At 42.3% G+C, this 27,332-nt stretch overlaps 2 protein-coding genes across 3 annotated transcripts in view; one reads left to right on the top strand and one right to left on the bottom strand.

Annotated features, from left to right (window-relative positions):
- The window catches only part of ndufaf2 (NADH:ubiquinone oxidoreductase complex assembly factor 2), a 34,703-nt gene extending 12,843 nt beyond the window's left edge, over positions 1-21,860 (top strand). The window contains exons 2-4 of the mRNA XM_035786127.2: positions 17,505-17,594; positions 18,401-18,441; positions 20,224-21,860. Coding sequence (XP_035642020.1) covers positions 17,505-17,594; positions 18,401-18,441; positions 20,224-20,466 — 374 coding nt within the window. The 3' untranslated portion in view covers positions 20,467-21,860. The remainder of the gene's footprint in view (positions 1-17,504; positions 17,595-18,400; positions 18,442-20,223) is intronic.
- A 64-nt stretch (positions 21,861-21,924) lies between these two features.
- LOC118393448 (small integral membrane protein 15) lies at positions 21,925-26,128 on the bottom strand. 2 transcript variants are annotated; one of them, XM_035786128.2, is made up of 2 exons: positions 25,979-26,128; positions 21,925-22,975 (listed from the first exon to the last, which is right to left on the bottom strand). In XM_035786128.2, the coding sequence occupies exon 2, from the start codon at positions 22,948-22,950 to the stop codon at positions 22,726-22,728; it is 225 nt and encodes a 74-aa protein (XP_035642021.1). In that variant the 5' UTR covers positions 22,951-22,975; positions 25,979-26,128; the 3' UTR covers positions 21,925-22,725. The 2 variants fall into 2 exon arrangements, with proteins under 2 accessions (XP_035642021.1, XP_035642022.1); XM_035786129.2 differs by having other exon boundaries at positions 25,974-26,071.
- Positions 26,129-27,332: the final 1,204 nt, after the last annotated feature.

Here is a 27,332-nt window from a genome sequence, read left to right as displayed (position 1 = left end):
TCTAGAATGTAACTACGTGTTTTATGTTTTTATTATGGTTTGAACAGAAGGAGCTATGAATTTTGGGCCAGCTCTGAATATGTGATGGTTGGCTTCTAAACGAGTTGGAAAAAGTGGGTGTGGGGTCAGTTTGTATCAGTTTGGTGTCAGAATGATATCTAATTGACTGATGGACAGTGACTTGCTGGCTGACTTTTGTCCATTTGCAATATTTTTAAACAATGCGGTACCATCACCAAAATGACATTCTGAAATCAACACCAATGAGCGATGGAGAGGAACCAGAATCACTGCCCAGCCATCCCTGTAATGTAACAAAGTGGAAAGTCAAGGGGTCTGAATATTTTCTGAATGAACTGAATAAAGACAAATATATGGTAAACAAAGTGTTCTCTTTTCGGTCCTCTGAAGCAGTAGGTAGTCAGCAGGTAGTCGCCGTCAAAAACACCGTCCTTGGTGAGGAATTCTGAGGTAATAATGTTGCGCGGACTGAGCGAGTACTTATGAGGTGAAATAGAACCAGTTCTGCCCGAGGCCTCCGTCCTTTGCGACCGCTATGAAGTAAAATGGAGCCAATAAACCAGCATGGCAACGGACGTTTTGGTTAATTACTTAGGCCGGTCAAAATTTTCTAAAAGTTCTAACAACAACCCTAGCAACAGAAGCTAGAACTCATCGAATCCCATTGTGATGCAGGGGGAGACACTTTTTGGCATGACAGGCCCATAGCTTTCACCTGCTCAGTCTGTCATGGAACGAGCAGGTGTTCTTAATGTTTTGTGTACTATTTCCACAATGAGGTTGGAATAATATTGTGTACATTTATTATAATGCCCTTTTAAGAGCTGTTTGAAAAGACCGCCTGAAATTTCTTCCTGCTTTGGTGGAAGGGAGTTTTGGCCTTCCATGGTGACATCATCATGCGGTAAATTTACTTAAATGGACCCATACGAAAGAGTTCCAAACCCCTCTGCCAATAACAGCACATTTTCAGTTTTTCCCTCCCCACTCGAACCATTCCCAGACAGTCCTAGCAAAGTTATTACTTGAGAAATTGCTTTTTTCTTTAAATTAAAATGGTTTCTTAGCAATCACAGTAAGGTACTTAATTGTTACCGGGAAATGATTTGATATTGAGATAAAAATGCCTGCGTTGGACCTTCTTTTTTTAAATACTTTTTTTCTTCTAGATGTTTTCTAAGACTACTTTTCCAGGAAACAAAGCCTTTGCTTAGGCCTGTTCCCAAATATGTTGGGTGGGAAAATGTAGACCCTTTGCTTTCATTTGACACCAAATTTGATGTACTCCTATGAACTTCTGTGTTAGTGATCATCGGGGGTTTATCCACGGAAATGTCCATAGGCTACAGTATACGATGTAGGCCTAATGGTTATTTCTACACCACAAGGCATAACCTCCTAGGCTACCTCAGGAGTCCATTTTCTGCCGAGGCTTGTTTTTTTCCCCCCTCTTTCAACAGGAGATCGAAGATGGAGAGACGTTGGGCCTGTGTGAAGAGAGAAGAAAACAAATAAGGCTATTTTGAGTCCGTTTTCCAGTTGAGCTACTTGCTGCAGGGAACTGGCTGGCATCAATCTGAGTCAGTTGGGTTCGTTTTGGACTGAGAGGGCTTGACACTTCTGTCTGTCAGAAAGCCAACAGGTCAGATGGAAAAGACAGACGGCCTCCTCCGCTCCTCAAATCTGCTCCTCTGCTTATTGAATTCACATTATTCTCATAAAACTAACAGGCGGAGAGATAGTATTCTGACCAAGGGGGAAATAAGACCGTAGGGTGAGAGAGGTGGGGGATTACTTACAGAAATGATGATTTTGGGGAAGAGAGGGAGGGAGGGAGAGAGAGAGAGGGAAGGATACTGACAGAAAGAAGGAGACATGAGAAGGTGGAGGGAACAGATGAGTACAGAGCGAGAGAAGGTGGAGGTGGCAGGAAGACAAAGAGAGGGGTTTGTTGAATGGCGTGATGGATGGAGGAGAATAGAAAGGGGTGGACAGCTCTCTTCATGGACGTCATGTGCTGGGCGGGCGAAGTAACATACAGCTCAGAGCGAGAAACAGGTCAGCATCAATACAAAGACTAGCTTCACTACCTGTTTTTTTTATAGCCCATGTTCCACAACGTAACGGTAAGATGCAGTGGTTTGTGAGGTGAATGATTCCGACAGCCCTTTAGAGAGTGTTAATAGGTGGTGGCCAAGCTTGAAATGAACGTCTAGAACAATGACATCACTACAGGCTGCTTCTGAGTGGAGCCCACCACTACAGATTGCATGTGAAGGTTGCATAATAGTCTAGTCTACTTATCTGACTGAAGAGTGTGTGTGCGGGGTGGGTGCTCTCTACATTATGAATGTAGCCGCTAGAGAGAGCTGATGTGTGGCAAATTAAGTACACATTAGCTGTTGTAAAGGATGAGGGAAAGGATATTGAGGGGAAGATGTGAGTGGGGTAGGGTGGACTATACTAGCTGGGTGGGTGAGGTGGCTGCACCTGATCACTCTCTTCATAAAACTGTCCATTGCCATGCAGAGCTTTAGGACTGGACTACTCTACAGCCAGCTCACCGCAAAGGCAGGATAAGGGCTCTGGTCAAAGCTTCTGGACTAAATAATCAATCAAAAATTAAACTAATTCAAGATTCGGAGTGCTGGCTGGAGGGATGGATAGATGTAAGGTACTGTCCTAGTTCTGTGTCATGGATGACATTGCAGAGGGTAAAAAAACATGTCAGGTCCTCTTCAGTAGAACTTCTTTGGACTGTGTAGGTCTGTGTGTGCGGAGGCATAGAGGTGTGTTGGGTGTTGAAGCAGATGATGGGAGTTTAACAGGGTCTGTTCAGGTTTCAAAGAGCCCACTCACAGCACATCATCCCTCAGAAACAGAGGAGAGACACACTGATTGGCTGCCGCTCTCGCTGCCACGGCAACCCCTCATCCGTCCGTTTCCCTCCGCTCCTCCCTCAACCTGGTCTCATCGCAGCCTCACAGATGAATCGCGCTCAGACCGGTGAGATGGCTCATTAATATTCATGAGGAGGGATTTAATCTGATTGTGCGTGGCCTCTCCTTTGATGCACTGCATTCGTCCTTCATGGTGAGCAACACTGTCCTCCCTCCCATCCTGCAGGTTAATCTGGGCCTGTTTGTTTGTGTGTGCGCACGCACGTGACTGGGGACTATGTTGCCCCCCTGGTGAGTGAGGGGGAGGCAAGCCTAAATGATGTAACTGGAACATTCTCAAAAAGGAGATTCAAGGTTTCTTTTTAGTATTTATTTCATTCAGGGGTAAGTAGATAAACGCAGGGGCGCCGCTAGGGATTTTGGGCCCCATGAAAATATATTGCATTGGGCCCCAACACCACAGGCCACACCAACCCTGTGCAATTGCTGTAACCACACACCTCCAGAACCCAATCGACCCATTCAAAACTTTAAATAACTCTTACCTTTGCAGGCTTGCACTCTCTTGTAGTCCAATATTTACTGACAGTGAGCTGTGAAAATATAACACTTTGCAGACATGCATGCAACATTCTGCATCCAGTGGAATTCACTATTTGATGCAAGACTGATTCCCTCTATAAGAAATGTGCTAAAGGCCATCTTTTACAGTCTAAATGTAATTTTAATGGTAAAATTCTTGAATCGAAAATTCTCTTAACATGAATGAGTAACTTAAAATAAATACAACTTAAATATACATTAAACTCTTCAATTAAAATAAATGATCATCTATAGAATATAACAAACAGAATAATAAAATCTGCAGCATATTTTTGAACTAAATATACATACCAGCTAGAAAATCAGCAGCTGTGAAAGTGGAAATGGAAAACAAAATGGAAATGAAAATGCCTGATGGTGGCGCGAGAGGACAGGTCAATAGGTTTCTTCCACTTGGGGTCTTGATTGTGCACAACAAATTTTATGGCAATCCAGCCATTACTTTGAGATGTATCTTGTTCTCAGTCTTGTTCTTCTCAGTTTACGGATGTTAACTTTTTGCCAAAAACAAGAACAGGACAAAGAAACCGTTAGTTTTATTAGCACATTGTAAATAAAATATTATATTAATAATGAAAGGTTAATAATTTCATATTGAGGAAAATGTCCCCCCCCCCCACACACACACACACATATATGGCACCCCTGGATAAACGTTTCGGCCTAAGCCTTCCTCTGAGGACGCAAGCCTGTCATAGGGTCAGACTGAGAGAAGGAGCCCCTCACACACTCTCTCCTCACACACACACTTTCCTCACCCTTCCCCCAGGTCTGGGAGAGGAGACCGAAGGTGAGGGAGTGTGGGGTAAGACAGGGTGGGAGGGTTCAGCTCTAAACTGGGAAGCAGAAAACACCCCCACACTGACTGGCTCAACTCCTAATAATCCCTGTTAGACTAGGGTTATGTAGGCTATTCAAGGTAGGCATACTCTGTGTAGCCTGTATATACTGAGAGCTCTGCTCTGAGATGGTTGTGATGAAACCCACTGACAGAAATACTGTGCGGGATTTCCACCTATTGTCCTGTCTGAGAATGATCCAAATGGTCCATTAAGACTGGCCTAGGTCCATTTGTCATGTGATGATGGTTTCCCTCTAAATCTGGTGAAGCACAGACAAATTTAACAATGTGTGACCTCCTCTGTGGGCCCATTTTTCTAATATTGAGTTGCACCCCCCTTTTGCCCTCAGAACAGCCTGAATTCTTTGGGGCATGGACTCTACAAGGTGTCAAAAGCATTCCACAGGGATGCTGGCCCATGTTGACTCCAATGCATCCCACAGTTGTATCAAGTTGGCTAGATGTGCTTTGGGTGATGGACCATTCTTTATATACATGGGGAAACTGTTGTGCGTGAAAGACCCAGCAGCGTTGCCGTTCTTGACACACTCAAACCGGTGCGCCTGCACCTGCTACAATATCCCAGTCAAAGACACTTAAATGTTTTGTCTTGCCCATCCACGCTCTGAATGGCACACAATCCCTGTCTCAGGGCTTATAGTCTTCTTTAACTGGTCTCCTCCCCTTCATTTACACTGATTTGAAGTGGATTTAACAGGTGACATCAGTAAGGGATCATAGTTTTCACCTGGTCAGTCTGTCATAAGAAGAGCAGGTGTTCCTAATGTTTTGTACACTCTGTGTACATCATATTATAACCTGTATTGGTATAATATTTGCCTGACGACAAAGTCAATCTAACCAAACCACTGTCTCATTTACTTCCAACCTAGAAGAAACCTTAGTTGTTGTTGTAGATTTGGTTGTAGTATTTAGGATGACCTGTTTTGATTGTGGGTTCTGTTGCAGCTGTAATTGGACGACGTGTATAATGAAATATTGATATTGCCCTGAAAAAGACAGTAGAGCAGAGAGAGGTTTACCTCTGACAGATGGACAGACAGACCGGCCTCCCTCGTATGTGTGGTTGTGAGTCATTCTCACAAACGTGGTATTACTCTTGGTAAATAAAAAAATAACATCTATTTTGTAATGGATAAAATACCATCTCAAATTGTCTGTTAAATTAATAATCTTAACTGTTCAGACTGAATTATCATTTTGTTTATGTACACGTTTTCCAAGACCATGCACAAAACAAAAAAATCTCAATACCGTAACACTTGTAAAGTTAGAAAAAACATGGCACGGTGAACATTTTGCACTTTAATTATTATTTTTTTTGCCTAAGATTCAGGAGAGTAATTACAATAATAATATTAGTAAATGAGCAAATGGTACTTCATCAAGAGCAAAAAATATAATTTGGAACTATATGTGAAGCATTAAGAACAACATTGATCATTAACTCTCCACCAATACCCAGCTCTACCACATCCCCTCCCAGTACCATGTTTTTGTGTTCTTTAGAAGTCAAGTCTGTCACTGAGTCCATTTCTCTTTTGTATTTAGTACCTGTGAAAATAATCCAATTACATTTCATTATCAACAGTCCCTCCCAATCCCAACAGTTAAAATTCCATTAGTATGCAATTATAAGGCAATAACATGGTTACTAGTGAAGGTTGACTACAGTGTTGCAACAAGTGCCTAAAATAATGCTAATCGCTAACTAACTAGCTGGCTTGCTAAATGCCATTTAGCTAAATGCACTAGCTAGGGCAAAGCAAACATTACCTCCAATACAGGTTGCTCCCAGCGGCGGTGTAGATCAGCATGTTTGTGCAACAGCATGTTCTGAATCAAATGTGATTAGGATCCCCTGGGAAACACTTTGGGTCCTACCCTGTCATCACTCCGTCCTGGCTTTTTCATTTGTTGTCATGCCAAACAACAATTAGATTATAAAATTATTCAATTTCTGATTCCGACAGTTCACCCAAGTGTTTTGATCTATATCGCAAGTCAAATCGCAATCTTTGGTTGAAAAATCATAATTCCATTTTTTTTTTTTGCCCATATCGTGCAGCCCTACTAACAACCTGGTAACTTTACCTATGCAAACATTTGGTGGCACAGAAAGAAATGAAAAATTGATGTGTTCTTCAGGGAGATGCAATGTAGACTAAATCTTAATCAATAACAAACAAACAACTTTTCTACCTCTGAAAAAAGTTGATTTAGAGCTCTGGCTACAACACCGGTATAAAAGCAATGAATGTCATGTGCATTGTTACCAAACCTTTTTGTAAGGTCAAGTATGTCATCAATAACACTCTTGTCTACAACTTTACTCTCTATATACAGTGCATAAGGGAAAGTATTCAGACCCCTTGTCTTTTTCCTCATTTTGTAACGTTACAGCCTTATTCTAAAATGGATTAAATCATTTGTTTTCCTCAATCTACACACAATACCGCATAATGACAAAGCGAAAACAGGTTTTTAGAAATGTGTGCAAATGTATTAAAATAAAATATAAACAGACCTTATTTACATAAGTATTCAGTGCCTCTGCTTTGAGACTTGAAATTGAGCTCAGGTGCATCCTGTTTCCATTCATCATTTCATTATTTCTACAAATTGATTGGAGTCCACCGATGATAAATTTAAATGATTGGACATGATTTGGAAAGGCACACACCTGTCTATATAAGGTCCCACAGTTGACAGTGCATGTCATAGCAAAAACCAACCCTTGAGGTTGAAGGAATTGTCTGTAGAGCTTGGAGACAGAATTGTGTCATGGCACAGATCTGGAGAAGGGTGGCAAAAGAATTCTGCAGCATTGAAGATCCCCAAGAACACAGTGGCCTCCATCATTCTTAAATGGAAGAACCACCAAGACTCTTCCTAAAGCTGGCCGCTTGGCCAAACTGAGCAATCGGGGGAGAAGAGCCTTGGTCAGGGAGGTAACCAAGATCCCGATGGTAACTCTGACAGAGCTCTAGAGTTCCTCTGTGGAGATGGGCAAACCTTCCAGAAGGACAACCATCTCTGCAGCACTCTACCAATCAGCCCTTTATGGTAGAGTGGCCAGATGGAAGCCACTCCTCAGTAAAAGGCACATAACAGCCCTCTTGGAGTTTGCCAAAAGGCACCTAAAGGACTCTGACCATGAGAAACAAGATTCTCTGTTCTGATGAAGATGGAACTCTTTTGCCTGAATGCCAAGCGTCACATCTGGAGGAAACCTGGCACCATCCCTACGGTTAAGCATGGTGGTAACAGCATCATGCTGTGGGGATGTTTTTCTGCAGCGGGGACTGGGAGACTAGTCACGACCAAGGGAAAGATGAACAGCACAGTGCAGAGATCCTTGATGAAAACCTGCTCTAGAGTGCTCAGGACCTCCGATTGGGACGAAGTTTCACCTTCCATCAGGACAATGACCCTAAGCCCACAGCCAAGACAACGGAGGAGTGGCTTCGGGAGAAGTCTCTGAATGTCCATGAGTGGCCCAGCCAGAGCCCAGACTTGAACCCGATTGAGCATCTCTGAGACCTGAAAATAGCTGTGCAGCAATTCTCCCCATCCAACCTTGACAGAGCTTGCAGAGAAGAATGGGAGAAACTCCCCAAATACAGGTGTGCCAAGCTTGTAGCGTCATACCCAAGAAGAGTCTAGGCTGTAATCGCTGCCACAAAGTACAGAATAAATGGTCTGAATACTTATGTAAATGTGATATTTATTTATTATTTTTTACATTTACACACAAAAAAAAACGTTTTCCTTTGTCATTGTAGACTATTGTGTGTAGATTGATGATGAAAAAAAAAACAATTAAATCAATTTTAGAATAAGGCTGTAATGTTACAAAATGTGGAAAAAGTCAAGAGGTCTGAATACTTTCCGAATGCACTATACCTCTTTCCTTATGTTCTCATCAAGCAGATCTGGATTTCTATTCCAGTTGCTCTTTATGCTTCTCCACCCTAGCTTTTGATGCAGCCCTCTTTCTTTCTTTAGTAACAAGATGTTTGATTAATTGTTCTGTTTTATTAGACTACTACATTATTACAGTACACAACCCCTAAAGGGGCATCACACAAGCAAATGTTAAGTTGTTTTCCTACCTCAAAAGTAGTCTTATGGGGATAGTTCACCCAAATGACATTAGTACATTGTTTTCCTTAACGAATAAGCAGTCGATGAACAATGAATTGCTGTGAGGCAGAAATCCATGCTTTGTTTTTGTTTAGCATTTATAACACAAAACCATGTCCAAATCATCCCAAAGTGTGACGGTTGTATAGCTCAAAGTTACTTTAAGATGATTTGGAAATTAAATGTGAAAAATGCTAATATCAGGGATATTCACTTACATTGGTTTTGTGCTATTAATGCTAAAAGTTTGAGACGGTGACGAAGTAAACACAACCCAAGCATGGATTGCTGTCTTGTCTCGTTCATAGGCTGCTTACGGGTAAGGAAACCAATATGTGAGTCAGCTGTAGGCTATAAAAAATAAAGAGAATCGCACACTCTATATGTACAGTGCCTTCCGAAAGTATTCATACCCTCTGACTTATTACACATTTTGTTACAGCCTGAATTCAAAATTGATTCAATGTTTTTATTTCACCCATCTACACACAATATCCATTAATGACAAAGTGAAAACATGTTTTTAGAATTTTTGCAAATGTATTGAAAATGAAATACAGAAGTATTCACACCTCTGTTAGAATCACCGTTGGCTTTGATTTACAGTTTGAGTCTTTATGGGTAACTCTCCAAGAGCTTTTCACACCTGAATTGTTCAATATTTGCAATATTTCAAAGTTGGTTGTTGTTCATTGCTAGACATACATTTCCAAGTCTTACCACAGATTTTCAAGACAATTTGAGTCAAAACTGTATCTAGGCCACTCAGGAACATTCAATGCTGTTTTGGTTAGCAACTCAAGTGTATATTTGGAGGTGTGTTTTAGATTATTGTCCTGCTGAAAGGTACATTTGTCTCCCAGTGTCTGTTGGAAAGCATACTGAACCAGGGTTTCCTCCAGGATTTTGCCTGTGCTTAGCTCTGTTTATTTTTTATTTATATTTTTAACTCCCTAGTCCTTGCCGATGACAAGCATACCCATAACATGATGCAGCCACCACCATGCTTGAAAATATGAAGAATGGTACTCTGTGATGTGTTGTTGGATATACCCCAAAAAGAACACTTTATATTCAGGACATGAAGTTAACTTAATTGCCACATTTTATGCAGTTTTACTTTAGTGCCTTATTGCAAACAAGATGCATGTTTTAGATTTGTTTATTTTTTAATTATGGGCTTCCTTCTTTTCACTCTGTCATTTAGGTTAGTATTGCAGTGTAACTACAATGTTGTTGATCCATCCTGTTTTCTCCTATCGCAGCCATTAAACTCTGTAGCTGTTTTAAAGTCGTCATTGGCCCCATGGTGAAAGCGGTTTCCTTCTTGTCCGGCAACTGCGCTAACTGTTTCTTTGTAGTGACTTGGTGTATTGATAAACCATCCAAAGTGTAGTTAATAACTTCACCATGCTTAAATGTAATATCTGCTTCTTTATTTTCTTTTTTTACCCATCTTACCAATAGGTGCCCTTTGCGAAGCATTGGAAAACCTCCCTGGTCTTTGGTTGAATCGGTGTTTGAAATTCACTGCTCGACTGAGGGACCTTACAATTACATGTATGTTTGGGGTACAGATATGAGGTAGTCATTCAAAAATCATGTTCAACGTTATTATTGGACATATAGTGAGTCCATGCAATGTGGTCCTTCTGTAGCTCAGTTGGTAGAGCATGGCGCTTGTAACGCCAGGGTAGTGGGTTCGATTCCCGGGACCACCCATACGTAGAATGTATGCACACATGACTGACTGTAAGTCGCTTTGGATAAAAGCGTCTGCTAAATGGCATATATATTTATTCTGACTTTTTAAGCACATTTTTACTCCTGAGTGTATTTAGGCTTGACATAAAGAGTAATACTTACTGACCCAATACATTAAAGATTTTTATTTTTAACTGATTTGTAAAAATGTCTAAAATCATAATTTGACTTTGACATTATGGGGTATTGGGTGTAGGCCAGTGGCACAAAATCCCATCTTAAATTCAGGCTGTACAGAATGTGGAAAAGGTCAAGGAGTGTGAATACTTTCTGAAGGCACTGTATGCTCCCAGTAATGTATTGGGTATAAACCACCAATGTTTCGGCATCATCTTGTATTCATCTTTGAATTTGAAACAATTAAATAATATTCGGATCCCAGTGTCCTGTTGAAGAAGCAGAAGCTATTATTCCTGGGGTCCACACAGAACATGACAAAATACAGACTCTAATGGACAGGAACAGCAACACAAATGGAGACTAGGAACACTACGACTAAAGAGAACAGTAGGACTATTTAAAAAGTATTAGTGAGAAAGAGAAAAAGAAAACAAATGTAATACTAAGAATGTTTGCGTCTCTTCACAGCCCGCAATGTTCTTTGAGCTTGCCTTGTTCGTTTTTTTAAAACAGATTTTATTGCTTGCCTGAGTTACCTGAGGCGGAAGAGAATTCCATGTAGTCATTGCTCTATACAGTACTGTGCGTCTCCCAGCCTCTGTGCTGGACAAGGGGACTGTGAAGAGACGCTTGATTGTGTGTCTTGTGGCCATAAGCCGGCTTATGGCTCCCCCAAAAAATGAAAAGACGATCAATTTTTTTTTTAAACTGCTGCCAGCCAAAATGACAGGGAGAAAAAAAATCCCATTGCAAAGTAATGATTTTTATTCATTGATATAAATACATTTGTCACGACTTCCGCCGAAGTCGGCCCCTCCCCTTGTTCGGGCGGCGTTCGGCGGTCGATGTCACCGATCTTCTAGCCATCGCTGATCCACCTGTCATTTTCCATTTGTTTTGTCTTTGTTTTCTACACACCTGGTTTCATTCCCCAATTACATGTTCATGTATTTAACCCTCTGTTTCCCCCATGTTTTTGTGCGTGATTGTTTCTATGTTCATTCGGTTGTTTCTATGTTCATTCGGTACGTTATGGCTGGTTTTCGACGGGTGCTGTTTTCACCCGTGCCTAATTGATTAGCGTTTATTGTTGGTCAAGTGTATTGTTACCGTGTGCCTTTATTTTGTGTAAAGTACGTTGCTCACTCATTCTGCTCTCCTGCGCCTGAGTTCATGCACCAGCTACACCCACCTTCTGACAACATTTGACATCTTGTTTAACGGTCTATGGGTTCATTTGCATCATTTAGTGGAAGTACATTGGCCTGTGTGTATTTTTGTTAGCCGTCATGCATCTTATTTATCCAACACACAGATCACACGGGGACATTTTGAGGTGAATTTCTCCTGCAGGTCCTCAGCTGGTTGCTACTGGAGTAAAACATGTTTTTATAAGCCCTTTCGTTGCGCAACAATTCTAAATACAATCGCGTGTTAAAAACAGTTTTGGTGCACTATTAAAAATCGCTACTACTTTTATTTCTCAACTGGTAATTGTAGCTCACCTCCCATTCACCTTTCAAGTGCAGACAACAGGCTGTCAACGTGTCACCCAACGCTTTACAATGTGAGCAAGAAGCAGTATGCATTTTGAAAACATACTTGTTGAAATCTGACTGTTTTATTTAATATTATTAGGCATGTCTTACCTTGCTTCAAAGTAGCTTATAGGCAAAATTCGACCATGGAAACATGGAGGTCATTATTTTATAAAGACTTCATAGGCGGTGAGTTTCAAGTTTGGGAAAGCTTACAATTTATCCTACCATTTCTATCATTCTGCGTGGCAGTTATTTTTTTAATTTCAATCATGTTTTAATTTTTCAATCATTATCCTGTGGTTAATCATAAAAATCTGAATTAAAATGTTTCAAATCTAAAAATTAAACGTCAACTAATGTGAGATCACCAGCCTCTGCCGAATGGACACATTGATACACCGTGATCCATTGGTGGTTAAAAGAAAATCCGTGCATGGAACTCTGTCTGTAGGCCAATAACTTTTTATTTAACTAGGCAAGTCGGTTAAGAACGATCTTTTTTTGCAATGACTGCCTACACCGGCCAAACCCGGACGACGCTGGACCAATTGTTGGCGCCCTATGGGACTCCCAATCACAGCCGGATGTGGGTGTCTGTAGTGACGCCTCTAGCACTGAGATGCAGTGCCTTAGACCGCTGCGCCACTCGGGAGCCATTGCTTTTTCATATCGAAGGGGGAGACTGTTGGATTTTTTTTTCAAATAGCTCACTGTGGTATATTATCATTCGCAATCGATGTAAAAAAAAATGTTTCCTACATTTCTACGCAGCAGGCCAGGTACTTCTATGCGTGCTTAGGTGCGTGCGCTCCCTCAACATGATCAAGACAGGGAAACCATGCTCATTGCTAACATGGAGCACTCCAAACGAAAGACAATGTGCAAACAATTGACACAATGAATGTGCAAGAAGTGTCAGGAGCCATTCTGCAGAGAGACTCACCTATATCTTCGCTAACACACCCCTCCCTTCTTGTCTCAACATTTTAAATTCTACTCGAGACACATTATCTTCAAACATATATTTTAGATGCTTTTCAATGACAGCCGCAACTCGACAATCAGCCAGGCCTGTTGCCACGCACTGCCCAAATTGTGGGCTTTCCAAATAGGCATAGGCCTACAAGCGTGTGATTTGAAACAATTCAACAGCTATTTTTTTAAAGAAGCTAATGATCATCGATTCCTCTGTGGCTAAATCATGCTTTCTGGTGAACTATTTTCAATTATTATTATTTTTTAATGTATAGACAGGAGTAATTATATAATTTGAGCAAATTTGTTTCCATTTACTTCCCTATTGGCCTCACCGCTATACCATTTCTCCCCTGTTCCATTGGCTGTCAACTTTGTTTCGTTGTCCAGAAGCCAAGGGCATAATCCTAGTCATATTAGCAACCCATCCCAGTTGTTCCAGCTTTAGATTCCACCTCTTTCTAAGTATGGAAGCGTTATCAGGTGCGCTGTTTAGAATGATTTCCCAGGATACCATTTTTTGGGGGTCTGGGAAAAATCTAAGAAAAAATTGTTTTTGAGTGTAGTTAACCTTTAATTCAAGTGTGCATGCACATAGCACCGTTTGGTTAGCAGTGTATCTGTTGCACACACAGTGTGATGGGAGATACACTGTACATGAATCATAAACAGTTTTTACCATTACCTTAACTGAACGTCTAATTACCATAACAGACAACCAACCATATGGTAATGAGAAATTGGCATTACAGTAATGAGAAGCTCCTAGGAGATTTAGTTAACAATGGCAGAAGCCATTATTGACACACATTCATGCTCTTTCTAATCTGTTATACTGTAAGTTATGAAATCAATTTTGCCCAAACATTACACATTTATGGTAATGATAATCTAAACTGGATAAAGGGAGTGAATTATCATATTTAATCATGAGAAAGGACCAGCTTATCTTGTAGACATCTTTGAGCTTCTCTTCGTAGTAATGAATTATGGGTCGAAAAAAACGTAATACAAAAAAACACTCTACTTTGTGCAGAAATGCTACGGTAATGAGAAACGTGCTCAGACACCTTTTTATTTTATTTTTATGACTAGTTTGTAATGTGAATACCCAGACCTGATAACTCTCTTTGAATATGTACCGCTTTAAACAGTATTTAATTGGTTTTAATTAAATGTTGTTTTTTAAAATTTGTTTTACAAATGTAATGTATTTAAAGTCCTACAAAATTGACCCGGATGCATTACGGTAATGACATTGAGTAAACATTTTCTTTAAAAAAAAATTAAGCTGGCTCTGCAGTTTAAGCTCAAAACAACTTAATGAGCCAGAAACCAAGCAAAGTGAGACTTAGTATGATAGTAAATTATTAAAAAATTTGGACGATATATAGCTGAATTCTTCAGACTTGGTTTCATGAGAATTGCCAGTGTGCGCGAAAGCTTGCACGGGTGTGGGTGTGGTGGGAGGAATGGGCTTGTTTCATAAATATATGTACATATTTTTTATTCAAATCCAAGGATAAAAGCCATGGTAGAAGGATTTAGTCATGCCAGCAATTCAAAAGTGGCAAGACGAGGGAAGCGGAGAGAGAGGGCGTTGGAGAAAGCAAGAGGGGGAGGTAAATGTGTGTGAGAGAAGTGGGGGGGTGATTGCTTCTCTCTATGCTTAAGCGCTAGCTAGGCTATAGTTAAGCAGAACGCTTGTATAATCTGTATAATTTTAACCATTTATATTTATCCTCCACCACCCACACCCAATGCAAATGTGGATAACACCTGTTTATAATTAGCTTATTACCTGTTTTAAATGTATTTGTTGTAGATGCCAGTCTTTTTGCTTGGACTTGATGTCCTCTGGGTTTTCCTACGAAGCTGCTCTCAGCTGAATGATAAAGGCCTGTATGTAAACAAATAGAACGATATATATGATCTCTTTCCTCATAGTCTGAACCAACTGATAGGCCTAGCTACTGTGCAGTGGGCTTATGTAACTTAGTAACTACTGTAGCATAGCTGCCTGTACACTAGTCATTAGTCTAGAGCATAGCTAAGAACTAAAGCGCAGTAGGCCTGATTTACTATTGGTGTATCTCAACAGCCTAAAGGGCCTTCCTTTCCTTGTCTCCTTTCCTTCACCTGCATTGATCAAATCAAATGTATTTATATAGCCCTTCGTACATCAGCTGATATCTCAAAGTGCTGTACAGAAACCCAGCCTAAAACCACAAACAGCAAGCAATGCAGGTGTAGAAGCACGGTGGCTAGGAAAAACTCCCTAGAAAGGCCAAAACCGAGGAAGAAACCTAGAGGAACCAGGCTATGTGGGGTGGCCAGTCCTCTTCTGGCTGTGCCGGGTGGAGATTATAACAGAACATGGTCAAGATGTTCAAATGTTCATAAATGACCAGCATGGTCAAATAATAATAATCACAGGCAGAACAGTTGAAACTGGAGCAGCAGCACGGCCAGGTGGACTGGGGACAGCAAGGAGTCATCATGTCAGGTAGTCCTGAGGCATGGTCCTAGGGCTCAGGTCCTCAGAGAGAGAGAGAGAGAATTAGAGAGCGCATACTTAAATTCATACAGGACACCGGATGGTGCTTGCCTACGGAGCTGTGAGGGGAACGGCACCTCAGTACCTCCAGGCTCTGATCAGGCCCTACACCCAAACAAGGGCACTGCGTTCATCCACCTCTGGCCTGCTCGCCTCCCTACCACTGAGGAAGTACAGTTCCCGCTCAGCCCAGTCAAAACTGTTCGCTGCTCTGGCCCCCCAATGGTGGAACAAACTCCCTCACGACGCCAGGACAGCGGAGTCAATCACCACCTTCCGGAGACACCTGAAACCCCACCTCTTTAAGGAATACCTAGGATAGGATAAAGTAATCCTTCTCACCCCCCTTAAAAGATTTAGATGCACTATTGTAAAGTGGCTGTTCCACTGGATGTTATAAGGTGAATGCACCAATTTGTAAGTCGCTCTGGATAAGAGCGTCTGCTAAATGACTTAAATGTAAATGTTAAATGGATAGGACAGGAGAAGTACTCCAGATATAACAAACTGACCCTAGCCCCCCGACACAAACTACTGCAGCATAAATACTGGAGGCTGAGACAGGAGGGGTCAGGAGACACTGTGGCCCCATCCGATGACACCCCCGGACAGGGCCAAACAGGAAGGATATAACCCCACCCACTTTGCCAAAGCACAGCCCCCACACCACTAGAGGGATATCTTCAACCACCAACTTACCATCCTGAGACAAGGCCGAGTATAGCCCACAAAGATCTCCGCCACGGCACAACCCAAGGGGGGGCGCCAACCCAGACAGGAAGATCACATCAGTGACTCAACCCACCCAAGTGACGCACCCCTCCTAGGGACGGTATGAAAGAGCCCTAGTAAGCCTGTGACTCAGCCCCTGTAATAGGGTTAGAGGCAGAGTGTGATGTGATGGGAAAATTAAACTGGTGAAGCAGATAGGCCTACCTGGCATACATCTTATTGCTTTCACCTGTCCTCTGTCTTAATAAAGGAGAGGAGGTAACATGTTGGATATGGTCCGTGGACTAGCTTTCCTACTACTCCAGCCTTATCCATCCATCTACATGTCATATCTATCTGTTATCATTGGAACAACAATCAGGCTCATCAATCTGGTGTGTGTTTGGAGATGGTGGTGCCATTTGTCCGCTGGTCTTTAGCTCTGTGAAGATTAATGGAGTTGAGTGGAATGGTGATGGAATGTTGACATATTGGTCTGTGTTTGGAAGTTGATGGCACGTTGACAGATTGATCTGTGTGTGGAAGTTGATGGCACGTTGACAGATTGATCTGTGTGTGGAATGTTGTCCGTCCATTCATCCTTCACAACAGCTGATGTGCAATGCATGCACCACGCATCATCTCTCTCTCTCTAGAGAGCCCCCACCCCCTATCTCTCTCTCACTCCCTCTCTCCCTCACACACTCCCACTTCTGGGAATGTGATGTGATATGTCAGTGTGGCAGGAGGGCAGACATCATTCATTAGTGAAAGTTGTGAGAACCTCTACAGCTGCGTCCTAAGGATCATGGCCTAAAATCATTTTCCTCTCTCTTACCCTCTCTCCATCCTTTCATCCCTTCAACCCTCCCTCCACCTGAATGTGACTGGGACTGTTCGACTGCCCCCCCCCAATTAATTAGTGGTGTTTCTACTAGCGCTGTAGGATACAGAATGTGAGAGTGTTTTTAGTATTCCTCTCAGCTCATCTCGTGTTGCCTGTGATATCTGACCTCTTTTGTCTCCTATACGGCTTGATGTTGATTTGGAGGGCATTGTTGGAGGGAGGGGGGGGGGTGGAGAGGTTGATTTACATAAGACTTAGCCCAGATTTCGACACACTTGGAGAGATCTGAGAAGCAGGCCTGAGGGCCACGAGCTAATCATCCATGTCCTGTCGTGTGCGTGCGATATCTAAAGTGTTTGTCTGTTTTTATTTTGTTAGATTTTTTTAATGCGCTTGATCATGTGCATTTTCATGCATTAATGTTTTTCAAAAAATCTCTCTCTCATTGTTTACTTAGGGAGGATTGTTCGGGCCAAGCGGATGGTGGTGGCTGTTAACCCTACAGAGTTTGAGTACCTGGAAGGCAACATACCATCAGAGTGGGATGGTAATGCTGAAACACTGACACTTTAGCTGTTTGTCTGCTAGCCTCCATGATATGGTGTCATGGATATGTGAATCTGGAGCTCGGGAATACACTGTAGTACAGAATAGTGCTAGGCAACAACAACAACTGTACTAGAACTAACATTAATCGCCAAGGCTATTTATTCAGAAATGTATTCATGAATGTATCAGTCACCCTATCTGCCAATGTCAAAAACTGTTTCCCATTTCCCATACAACTAGATACAAAATGTTCTGTCTCTGACTTGCTTTATCCACATTAAGCCCTCATCGTCCCGCTCTCATGCATTTTCATCAGGATGCAAATAAGAGGGGGATAAGAAGCCCTGAGTCCCGGCATGCTGAAGGAAAAGCTGGGAAATCTCTCTTTCTCCAGAGCCTGCCCTTCCAAAATACACCTAAAAAAGAACAGAGGCGGGAGAGCTAGATAGATGTAGAGAGGTTGCTCTAAGGATCAGAGGAGGAGAAATCTGCAGTCTCTACTCTTATGCTGTACAGTAGTTGAAATGCAGTAGCACTACTACAGTCCCCTTTCTGCTTAGACTGGCAAATCAGAGTGATGCCATATTCTGGCTGTTGTCAAGCTGGAATTGTAATGCATGAAAAACAAAATCTGTTTGAGATCACTTACCAGTTAGATACTGTTTTAATGTACCTATCGAGTAATTACACAAGTGTGATGCCATGCAACTGGCATTACATTGGATGTCTGGTGTCACTGTTCATTTTGCTGGCGTAGTATATGTGCAGTGTGGGTGCTCTAACTCTGTCTGTTCCCTCATCCAGCTTGGATCCGAGGCAGACGGAAGCAGCCCCCCTCCATTGAGGTGCGTATCCCTGCTGTGTTTTTGGGGAGCGCTGTGGGGCGGGGTAACTGGGGGGGGGGAAGACGCTCAAGAGAAACACTTTGATTTGCTTTCTCTCAGTTTCCAACAGAGCCAAGGAACTTTGGGGGACAGGTGTTAAAAATAAACTGGAGCTGGCGTGTGAAGGTGCTAGTGAGTGTAGACAGTCACAGCAATATGCCTGACATTTCGACGTCAAGCTGACGTCTTCCTCCGAGGAAACGTCAGTCACATTTTCGCATCCTGTACAAAGGATTAAAGTGAGAATAAAAAATCAATCCCTTCCTCTTCCTTTTTTTTTTCTTCGGGGGCTCCAACTCCTTTTTACCTCTAATTAGCCCTTTTGGATGTTTTTCTTGGTAAGCCATTCTCGTGATTTTTATCATTGTTGAGCACCTCTTTCCTTTTGTTTGCTGAAGCGCGAAGGCCCACCTGAACTCGGACATCTTAATGCTTCCTTGTTCATAGAGGACGATTGACTTGAAATTATACACTGAGTGTACGAACATGCGCTTTCCGTGACATGGTCTGACCAGGGTGAAGCTATGATCTTTCATTGACGAACGTTTTTTTTTTTAAGCCTCGAGACAATTGAGAAATGGATTGTGTGTATGCCATTCAACGGGTGAATGGCCAACACAAAAGACTTAAGTGTCTTTGAACGGGGTATGGTAGTAGGTGCCAAACGCACCGGTTTTTGTCAAGAACTGCAACGCTGCTAGGTTTTTCCATGCTCAACTGTTTCCTGTGTGTATCTGGCCAACTAGACACAACTATGGGAAGCGTTAGAGTCAACAAGGGCCAGCATCTCTGTGGAACTCTTTCGACACCTTGTAGAGTCCTTGCCCTGACGAATTGAGGCTGTTCTGAGGGCAAAAGGGGGTGCAACTCAATATTAGGAAAGTTCCACAGGAGGTTGGTGGCACCTTAATTAGGGAGGACGGGCTTGTGGGAATGGTTGGAGTGGAATGATATCAATTACAGCAAACACGTAGTTTCCAGGCCATTTAATTTGCTCCCTTCTGGCCATTATTATGAGCCGTTCTCCCCTCCGCAGCCTCCACTGGAGGGTTCATAATGTTTTGTACACTCGGTGTATAACTGCCTTTTGTAGTCTCAATAAGTCATATTCAGTTTTCGCTTTGTTGGTATACAAGGTTCATCTAATCGACTATAATTATTATTATTTGTCCATTTGAAATGGAGGTTATGGGAAAGCCTTTAGAAAGCAAATACCCAGGCACCCTCTTCTGTATATTCCATGCCAATGGTCAATGTCATCCCACCTCAGTGTTGCCAGAACATTCTATTCCAATTTTCTGCTTACTGTCAGCCCATTCGCAGTCGTCCACAGCTGGACAGTGGTGTAGCCAAAACCACTCCCCCGGCACTTTGTCCCCTTCTTAACACTTCCTCTCGTCCCTGTCCAAGTCAACATAAATTGATTGGATTAAATCCTGTCATTAACAAGCTGGAGAAGCAGCTCAATATGCTCCCCCTGCTCCCCAATGCAGGGCTGTATTGCCCTGTTCTCCCTTCACCGTTCCCAGCCCACTAGTTCTGCTGCCAACACACAACATCAACACATCCAGGCTTCCCTCGCTCTCTGACTCTCTGCCAAGGCAAGACTAACACCTCAGACTGGACACTAGTTTATGGATGACTTGAGAGGACTTCACTGTCACCAGTAGCTATCCTTTCAAAGGACTGAGTCTCTGTTGAAAAGCCTCGGTTAATATTGTGTATGTTCCCTACTCCCCACAGGAGCTGGTGAAAAACCAGCACTACAGGGAGCACATCAAAGGAAAGGCGAGGGAGGTGGATGAGAGGGAGCTGGCTCTGCAGGCTAAGGAGTACGAGGAGGGCCTGGTGGCTCGGCCTGCACAGACCATAGCCAAGGGCCACGCCGCCGCCACTAGCTTCGGCCAGCCAGAGACCAGTGAGGAGCCTGTCAGTACAGCCAACACATTCCAGCCTGGTTCCTGGATACCCGCAGCCAAGAAATAGCCACACACACATGCTCACTGGGTCATGATACCAGTACTGCGATACTGGATTTTCCATGGTAAAAAAATAAAAACATGAAGCAAACTGAACTCCTGCAGTTGTGTGATATAGCTTGGAAAATAAACAATTACTCTGGGTAACAACAGAAGGCTGTGTGTTTACAAGATTAGAACTGTTTTTCTGCTTCATGTTTTGTTCCCTTGCCATGGTTCTTCTGAGTATTGCGATACTGGTACCTAACACACAATGACACGATGCTACACCCAAGAAATACACACAGGCTATATGCAGTGCAATTCATAGTTTGCCCACACACACACACAACAAAGAAATAGACACACACACACATGCATACTGTGCATATGCACTCTCTTCATACCTACATCCAAAAAACTAGAAATCTGTAAACAAGTATAGGCCCTCCCTATGTGAGTATTCACAGGCTTCCTTCCATCATTACCACCATGGATCGGCGACCTGAAAAGACTGAACAATTGAAATCGGCAAGATCGAGAGAGGATGCTGGGAAGGAAGCATGATCTGGCCAGCTTCAATGACCTTTTCTCATTTGCGCATACATTCGTCCTCCACTTTCTCTTCTGTCCTCTCCTCTGTGACCCAGAAACCGATAAGTGGTTGAGGAGATGGCAATTCGTTAGCAGGTGAACAAAAGTGTCTTCCCATCCTCGATAGCCACCTTTCATCAGGGAAAGTCATGTCTATCCTACCGGAGATCTTTGCGGAAGAGTTTAGAAATCTTAAACACCTTTTGAATCAGCTTTTGTTTGTCGGAGGAGAAAAGCATGCACACATTAAAAACAATATGCTACTTATTGTTTTATCTATAAAATGTCTTGCACAACTAACTCGTGTTTTTATCACTTTTAGTGCATTAGTGCACACCATAAAACGTTTGGAAACGGAAACCGGTCACTATGCTCTTAAATGTGACGTAAGCAGTTTAATGAATATGACCCTGGTTATGATGTAAACTAATAATGGAAGTTCTGCTCTTCATATGCATTGAATCAGGGAGTACTTGACAGTGAATGGCATTCATGGGGTGTGGAAGACAATTTTATCTGATCTCCCTGACCCTACTGTAAACTCTTTGTATATAAAGTTCAGTTGTCGGTAGTCAATATATCTTGTTTGATTTGTTGTGGATTATAAATGAAACTGCAAGGCTTGAGAGAACTGGGATGTGATGTAAGGACTGGAAAGTAGGTGGTCCTGTGTTTCTCAATTGGTAGATCATGATGTAGGGTTTGATGATCCACAGTTCGTGCACTCATCTTAAGGTAGCAAGGTATGTATGTATGCACTGGTGTAAGTTGATTTTGATCAATTGTCTGCTAAATGGCATACATATTAAATATTTTTCTGCATGACAAGGTGTAATTTATTTAATGGCTTTGTATTTTATATATACACCCCCAACACATGACACTACAAACCTTTTAAACAATTCTTTATTTTTATTAAATGACGGAAAGGATATCGCACAGCTCACAAGATGGTTGCAGGTCTCAGGAGTAGATGTCGCTTTACAAGAAGTGTGTGTTATATTGTCTAGATGTTAAAAACACTGAATAAAACCCATGTATGAAAATTGCCTGGCTCACTTCTTGGTCGAGTTCCTGCCAGACTACAGTACACTCCTGCCAAATGTCAAAACACTTGGATTGGTGTTTAACTATAAGCAAAACGCATGATATAGCTATCCATCTATGCCGACTGAACAGTTGACATGGCATGCAACCATTTGTTGATGCACAGGTGTTGCACTGCATCTAGTTGGGCAGGAACTCAAACTTTTCGGTTAAGCATCATTCAGGGAGGGTTATGATTTGCAAGGAGAAAACAGACATATTTTTTTATTCAGAACTTCATTAACAACAAGAAAATAATTCAGATATTTAATCAGTAACTTCAAATGGATAACTTTTTTGTTTTTTTACAAGTTAATGAAATCGTTGGAGCTAAGTTGTTACAAATGGAATGCAAGGTACTGCAACACCACCAAGCTCAGATGGTGGATCTCCACATTGTGATGATAGTCCCATCGAATGAGCCTCCCTGGTCTATACCGTTCCCTCAGCGCTATAAGGCCTCCATGTAGGGCCTACATCCCTCCTACACTGGACAAGAGTGCTGGGCTGGGTTGAAGAGACGAGGGTGGGGGTGTGGCAAGTAAAGAGAGTGTTGAGCATAGCTGTGTACTGTAGCTACTCTTCTCTCCTGATCCCGCTCTCCGGCTCAGTCTTTCTTGGTCCTCTTGGCTTTAGCGATGTTCTCCTGGCGTTTCTGCTTTTTCTTCTGCTCGCGGTCGCGCACCTCAATCATTTTGGCCAGTTTCCACGACAACAGGGCGCTTGCGATGAAGAGGGGTGTGAGCGCAAGGATAACCGTCGTCAGAAAGCCATACGGGTCCTTAGCCGCCCACTCCACCACGTACTCCGCCCACGCCCGCACGTCAATCATCCTGATCGCCAAAAGCAACTCCAATCTGAAATATGGGAATAACGAAAAATTTAATTATTAACAAATTAGAAGCTTGGGGAAAAACTTAACCACGGATCTACATTCAGATTATCCAATCCAAAACTAAACAATTATGGGAAGAAATAATGTCAGACAAATGTATGTTTAGGCCTATATCTTGTAACATATACACTGAGTGGACAAAACATTAAGAACACCTGCTCTTTCCATGACAGACTGACCAGGTGAAAGCTCTGATTGCTTATTGATGGCACTTGGTAAATCCACTTCAATTCAGTGTAGATGGGGAGGAGACAGGTTAAATTAAGATTTTTAAGCTTTTTATTTTACCTTTATTTAACCAGGTAGGCTAGTTGAGAACAAGTTCTCATTTACAACTGCGACCTGACCAAGATAAAGCAAAGCAGTGTGAACAGACAACACAGAGTTACACATGGAGTAAACGATTAACAAGTCAATAACACAGTAGAAAAAAAAGAGTCTATATACATTGTGTGCAAAAGGCTGGATTGTGTATGTGTGCCATTCAGAGGGTGAATTGGCAAGACAAAAGATTGAAGTGCCTTTGAATGGGATATAGTTGTAGGTGACAGGCGCACCGGTTGTGTCAAGAACTGCAACACAACTGTGGGACGCATTAGAGTAAACATGGGCCAGCCTCCCTGTGGAACGCTTTCAACCTTGTAGAGTCCATGACCTGACAAATTGAGGCTAAACTGTTTGGCAAAAGGGGGCTGCAACTCAATATTAGGACGGAGTATATTTTCCAAAGGCACTATGCCAAAAGGTACCACTGTCCCACACACTGTTGTCCTGCTGAACATTTAACAGCTAACTCTAACATTTCTACTCACCAACAGGTGCTGCTGCTCTAACATAGAAGTAGCCCAGTCTCCATCGATACAGCCACACACAGCTTCAGATTTCAAATCTAACCAATTCACATTGGATATATTGTATGCTGGACTTTATACCTACCGGTATACAAGAGGAAAATCAAATGTGCACTACAGTAAAGCTGTCCCCGTAATTTTACAGTCTCAACCACAGACACTACATGACCAGAAGTATGTGGACATCTGCTCATCAAACACCTCATTCCAAAATCATGGGCATTAATATGGAGTTGGACCCCCCTTTGCTGCTATAACGGCCTCCACTCTTCTGGGAAGGCTTTCCACAAGATGCTTCCATTCAACCGCAGGAGAATTAGTGAGGATGGGCACTGATGTTGGGGGATTAGGCTTAGTTTGCAGTCGGTGATCCAATTAATCCCAAAGGTGTTCGGTAGGGTTGAGGTCAGGGCTCTGTGCAGGCAAGTCAAGATCTTCTACACCGATCTAGACAAACCATTTCTGCATGGACCTCGCTTTGTGTACGGAAATTCTCATACTGAAACAGGAAAGAGCCTTCCCCAAACTGTTGCCACTAAGTTGGAAGCACAGAATTGTCTATAATGTCATTGTAGCTTTAAGATTTCCCTTCATTGGAATTAGCCCGAACCGTGAAAAACAGCCCCAGCCCATTATTCCTCATCCACCAAACTTTACAGTTCCACGATGCAGTCGGGCAGGTAGTGTTCTCCTGGCATTCGCCAAACCCATATTTGTCGGTCAGACTGCCAGACTGAAGCACAATTCATCACTCCAGAGAACGCATTTCCACTGCACCAGAGTCCAATGGCGGCAAGCTTTACACAACTCCAGCCGAAGCTTGGTATCGCGCGTGGTGATCTTAGGCTTGTGTGCGGCTGCTCGGCCATGGAAACCCATTTCATGAAGCTCCCAACTAACAATTCTTGTGATGACGTTGCTTCCAGAAGCAGTTTGGAACTCGGTAATGAGTGTTGCGATTTTTACGCACTTCAGCACTCGGCAGTCCCATTCTGTGAGCTTGTGTGGCCTACCACTTCGCGGTTGAGTCGTTATTGCTCCTAGATATTTCCACTTAATAATAATAACACTTACAGTTGACCGGGGTAACTCTAACAGGGTAGACATTTGACAAACTGACTTGTTGGAAAGGTGGCATGCTATGACGGTGCCACATTGAAAGTCACTGAGCTCTTCTGTAAGGCCATTCTACTGTCAATGTTTGTCTATATGGAGATTGCATGGCTGTGTGCTCGATTTTATACACCTGTCAGCAACGTGTGGCTGAAATTGACGAATCCACTGATTTGAAGGGGTGTCCACATATACTTTTGTATATATATTGTGTTACTCCACTAGCTAACTTATGTCACAGCCCAACTAGCTAGTAGCCAATTCAGACGCTAAATAGGGTTAGGGTTCCCACACGGCCATATTTCCATGTTACTGCGCATGTTTATGGAACACAGATGGATGACAGCATTGACTAACGTTACCTGTGCTGATTAGCTATCTGCGTCTCCGTACATCTGTGTGTAAACGGAAGGCACAGACGTGTTGTCACTGAAAAATACCGTCTGCAACTGTGTTAAACAATACGTGTATATCTTGCATTTGTGAACTTATTTTGATGTGATATGAAAATAGATAGCTTTATGATTCTAGAACCGTACCGCAACTGAGAATCCATTTCCGTTAAGATGGTGTATTTGACTGCCAGAGCCAATTCGTCTCTTAACATAAAATAAGGTCCTAACGTTAGGCAATAGGTAGCCCAATAATGGATTAAATGCGCCTATTTAGCATATCAAACAGTCAACTAGATACTCTAAAAGTTGGTGACGTGTAGTTAGCTAACGCTAGCTAGTATTCTTTACCATGACAATGATGTTTAAAGGGAGGTTTTAGTGCTCGAGCAACAAAAGACAGATTGCCTCTTTTTACAACCAACATGAGCTAATTTAGCAAGCTAAATAAAACTGTTAGCTTCATTACGTTAGCTTCTGTAAACAATTAAGATAGCTCCTTTATTTATATTGTAAAACCACTTCATTGCCCCATCAACGTTGATCTAGTTTAGCAGTAAGCACAGAGATAACAGTTCACATCGTATAATTAAATTAAACATACTCAACTAAGAGAAGTTTTTATTTTTATCCCACGCTGATCTGGCACCAGGAAGTGGGTTCTCACAATTGGTTATGACGTGACACACTAGCATATAGGGAACTGTAGTTTTATCATGATATAACATGTACGTTTTCAGGCACACTAGGGGTGCGTTTGTAAATTCAAGTTGAAGTGCCAGAGTGTACTTTGGGCGTTCGTAAAATCAGAGTGTTTCGCTGTTGGGACGTTCAGAGCGCTCTCGCCGAGGAGTAGGGTTGAGCTGAGCCTTCGAGCTTCACCAGCAGTTAAACACCCAGCTAACGTTGGCTAGCTTGCTAGCTAATTCCAGACTCACACGAGAAAACACCTCACCATGTTCCTCGCCCTAGGCTGGTTTAATGTTATCCAGAGCGTTGGTGACTGTAACTGTTCTGATGGCAACAATTTAATTACGCTTTTTTGCCGACGTTTACTGGCACCAGTCATATTCAACGGATGTCGCCCATTTGTAAATTACACAGTTATTCTGCTTTACCGTACACTCAAACGAGAGCTCTGAAATCGGAGTAGATAGCCAAAGTGAATTTACGAACGCACCCGTAAACACCGTAATGGGCGTTCTCTGCATTCTAGCGGTGTGTTTGAACTGCGCATGTGTTAGGACCAGCCGAGCGAGATTCTCTTTTTAGTATGAGTGAAGTGAGTTCGGGAAAATTGATTGGAACGTTATGCGTCTTTTATAAGTAGTTTTCATGTACAATATTTATGTCCTAAATCAGAATCAAATATGCTTCCCAAAAATAACATGTTCGCTGTGGTAGAACATTTATTTTGACTGGCGATTTTCTGCATTTATCAGGTAGCCTGTTTTCAGATGTGTTCATGTAAACAGCATTATCAGGGAAATCGTTCTTCCTGCCAAGCATGTACATTACATTACATTTAAGTCATTTAGCAGACGCTCTCGAACTCTTATATTAATCTGAATATCAACAATAATCGCATTATTGTGTGCATGTAGTGAGTCGAGAGCCATCCATTTAAAAAAAACTGTAAATTCAAGAACATTCTTTGCCAGTGTGACGGGATATGATCTACCCATTTTGGACCATGTTTAACAAAGGACCCTAATCAATTGTGAACAGGTAGACATGTATAAAATCACCCCTAGACCTTTTCAGGTGAGCGCTGTGTGGCTTCATTCTAAATGTCTTGTGCTGTGTCACAAGTGTGTTTCTTCGGAGGAAACCATTTTGGGACCATGCTGTTTTGACAATTGTTATGTTCAAAGTGCTCAAAGGGTAGGCCTATGTTACTTCATCTGCATCAATGTTTGTTTATTTGAGTTAAAACTGAAGAAGGCAGTGTTAAATGTCCTTT

Source organism: Oncorhynchus keta, chromosome 14 (genome assembly GCF_023373465.1).
Source record: "Oncorhynchus keta strain PuntledgeMale-10-30-2019 chromosome 14, Oket_V2, whole genome shotgun sequence".
Lineage (NCBI taxonomy): Eukaryota > Metazoa > Chordata > Actinopteri > Salmoniformes > Salmonidae > Oncorhynchus > Oncorhynchus keta.
This window is presented reverse-complemented; position numbering and strand designations above follow the sequence as displayed.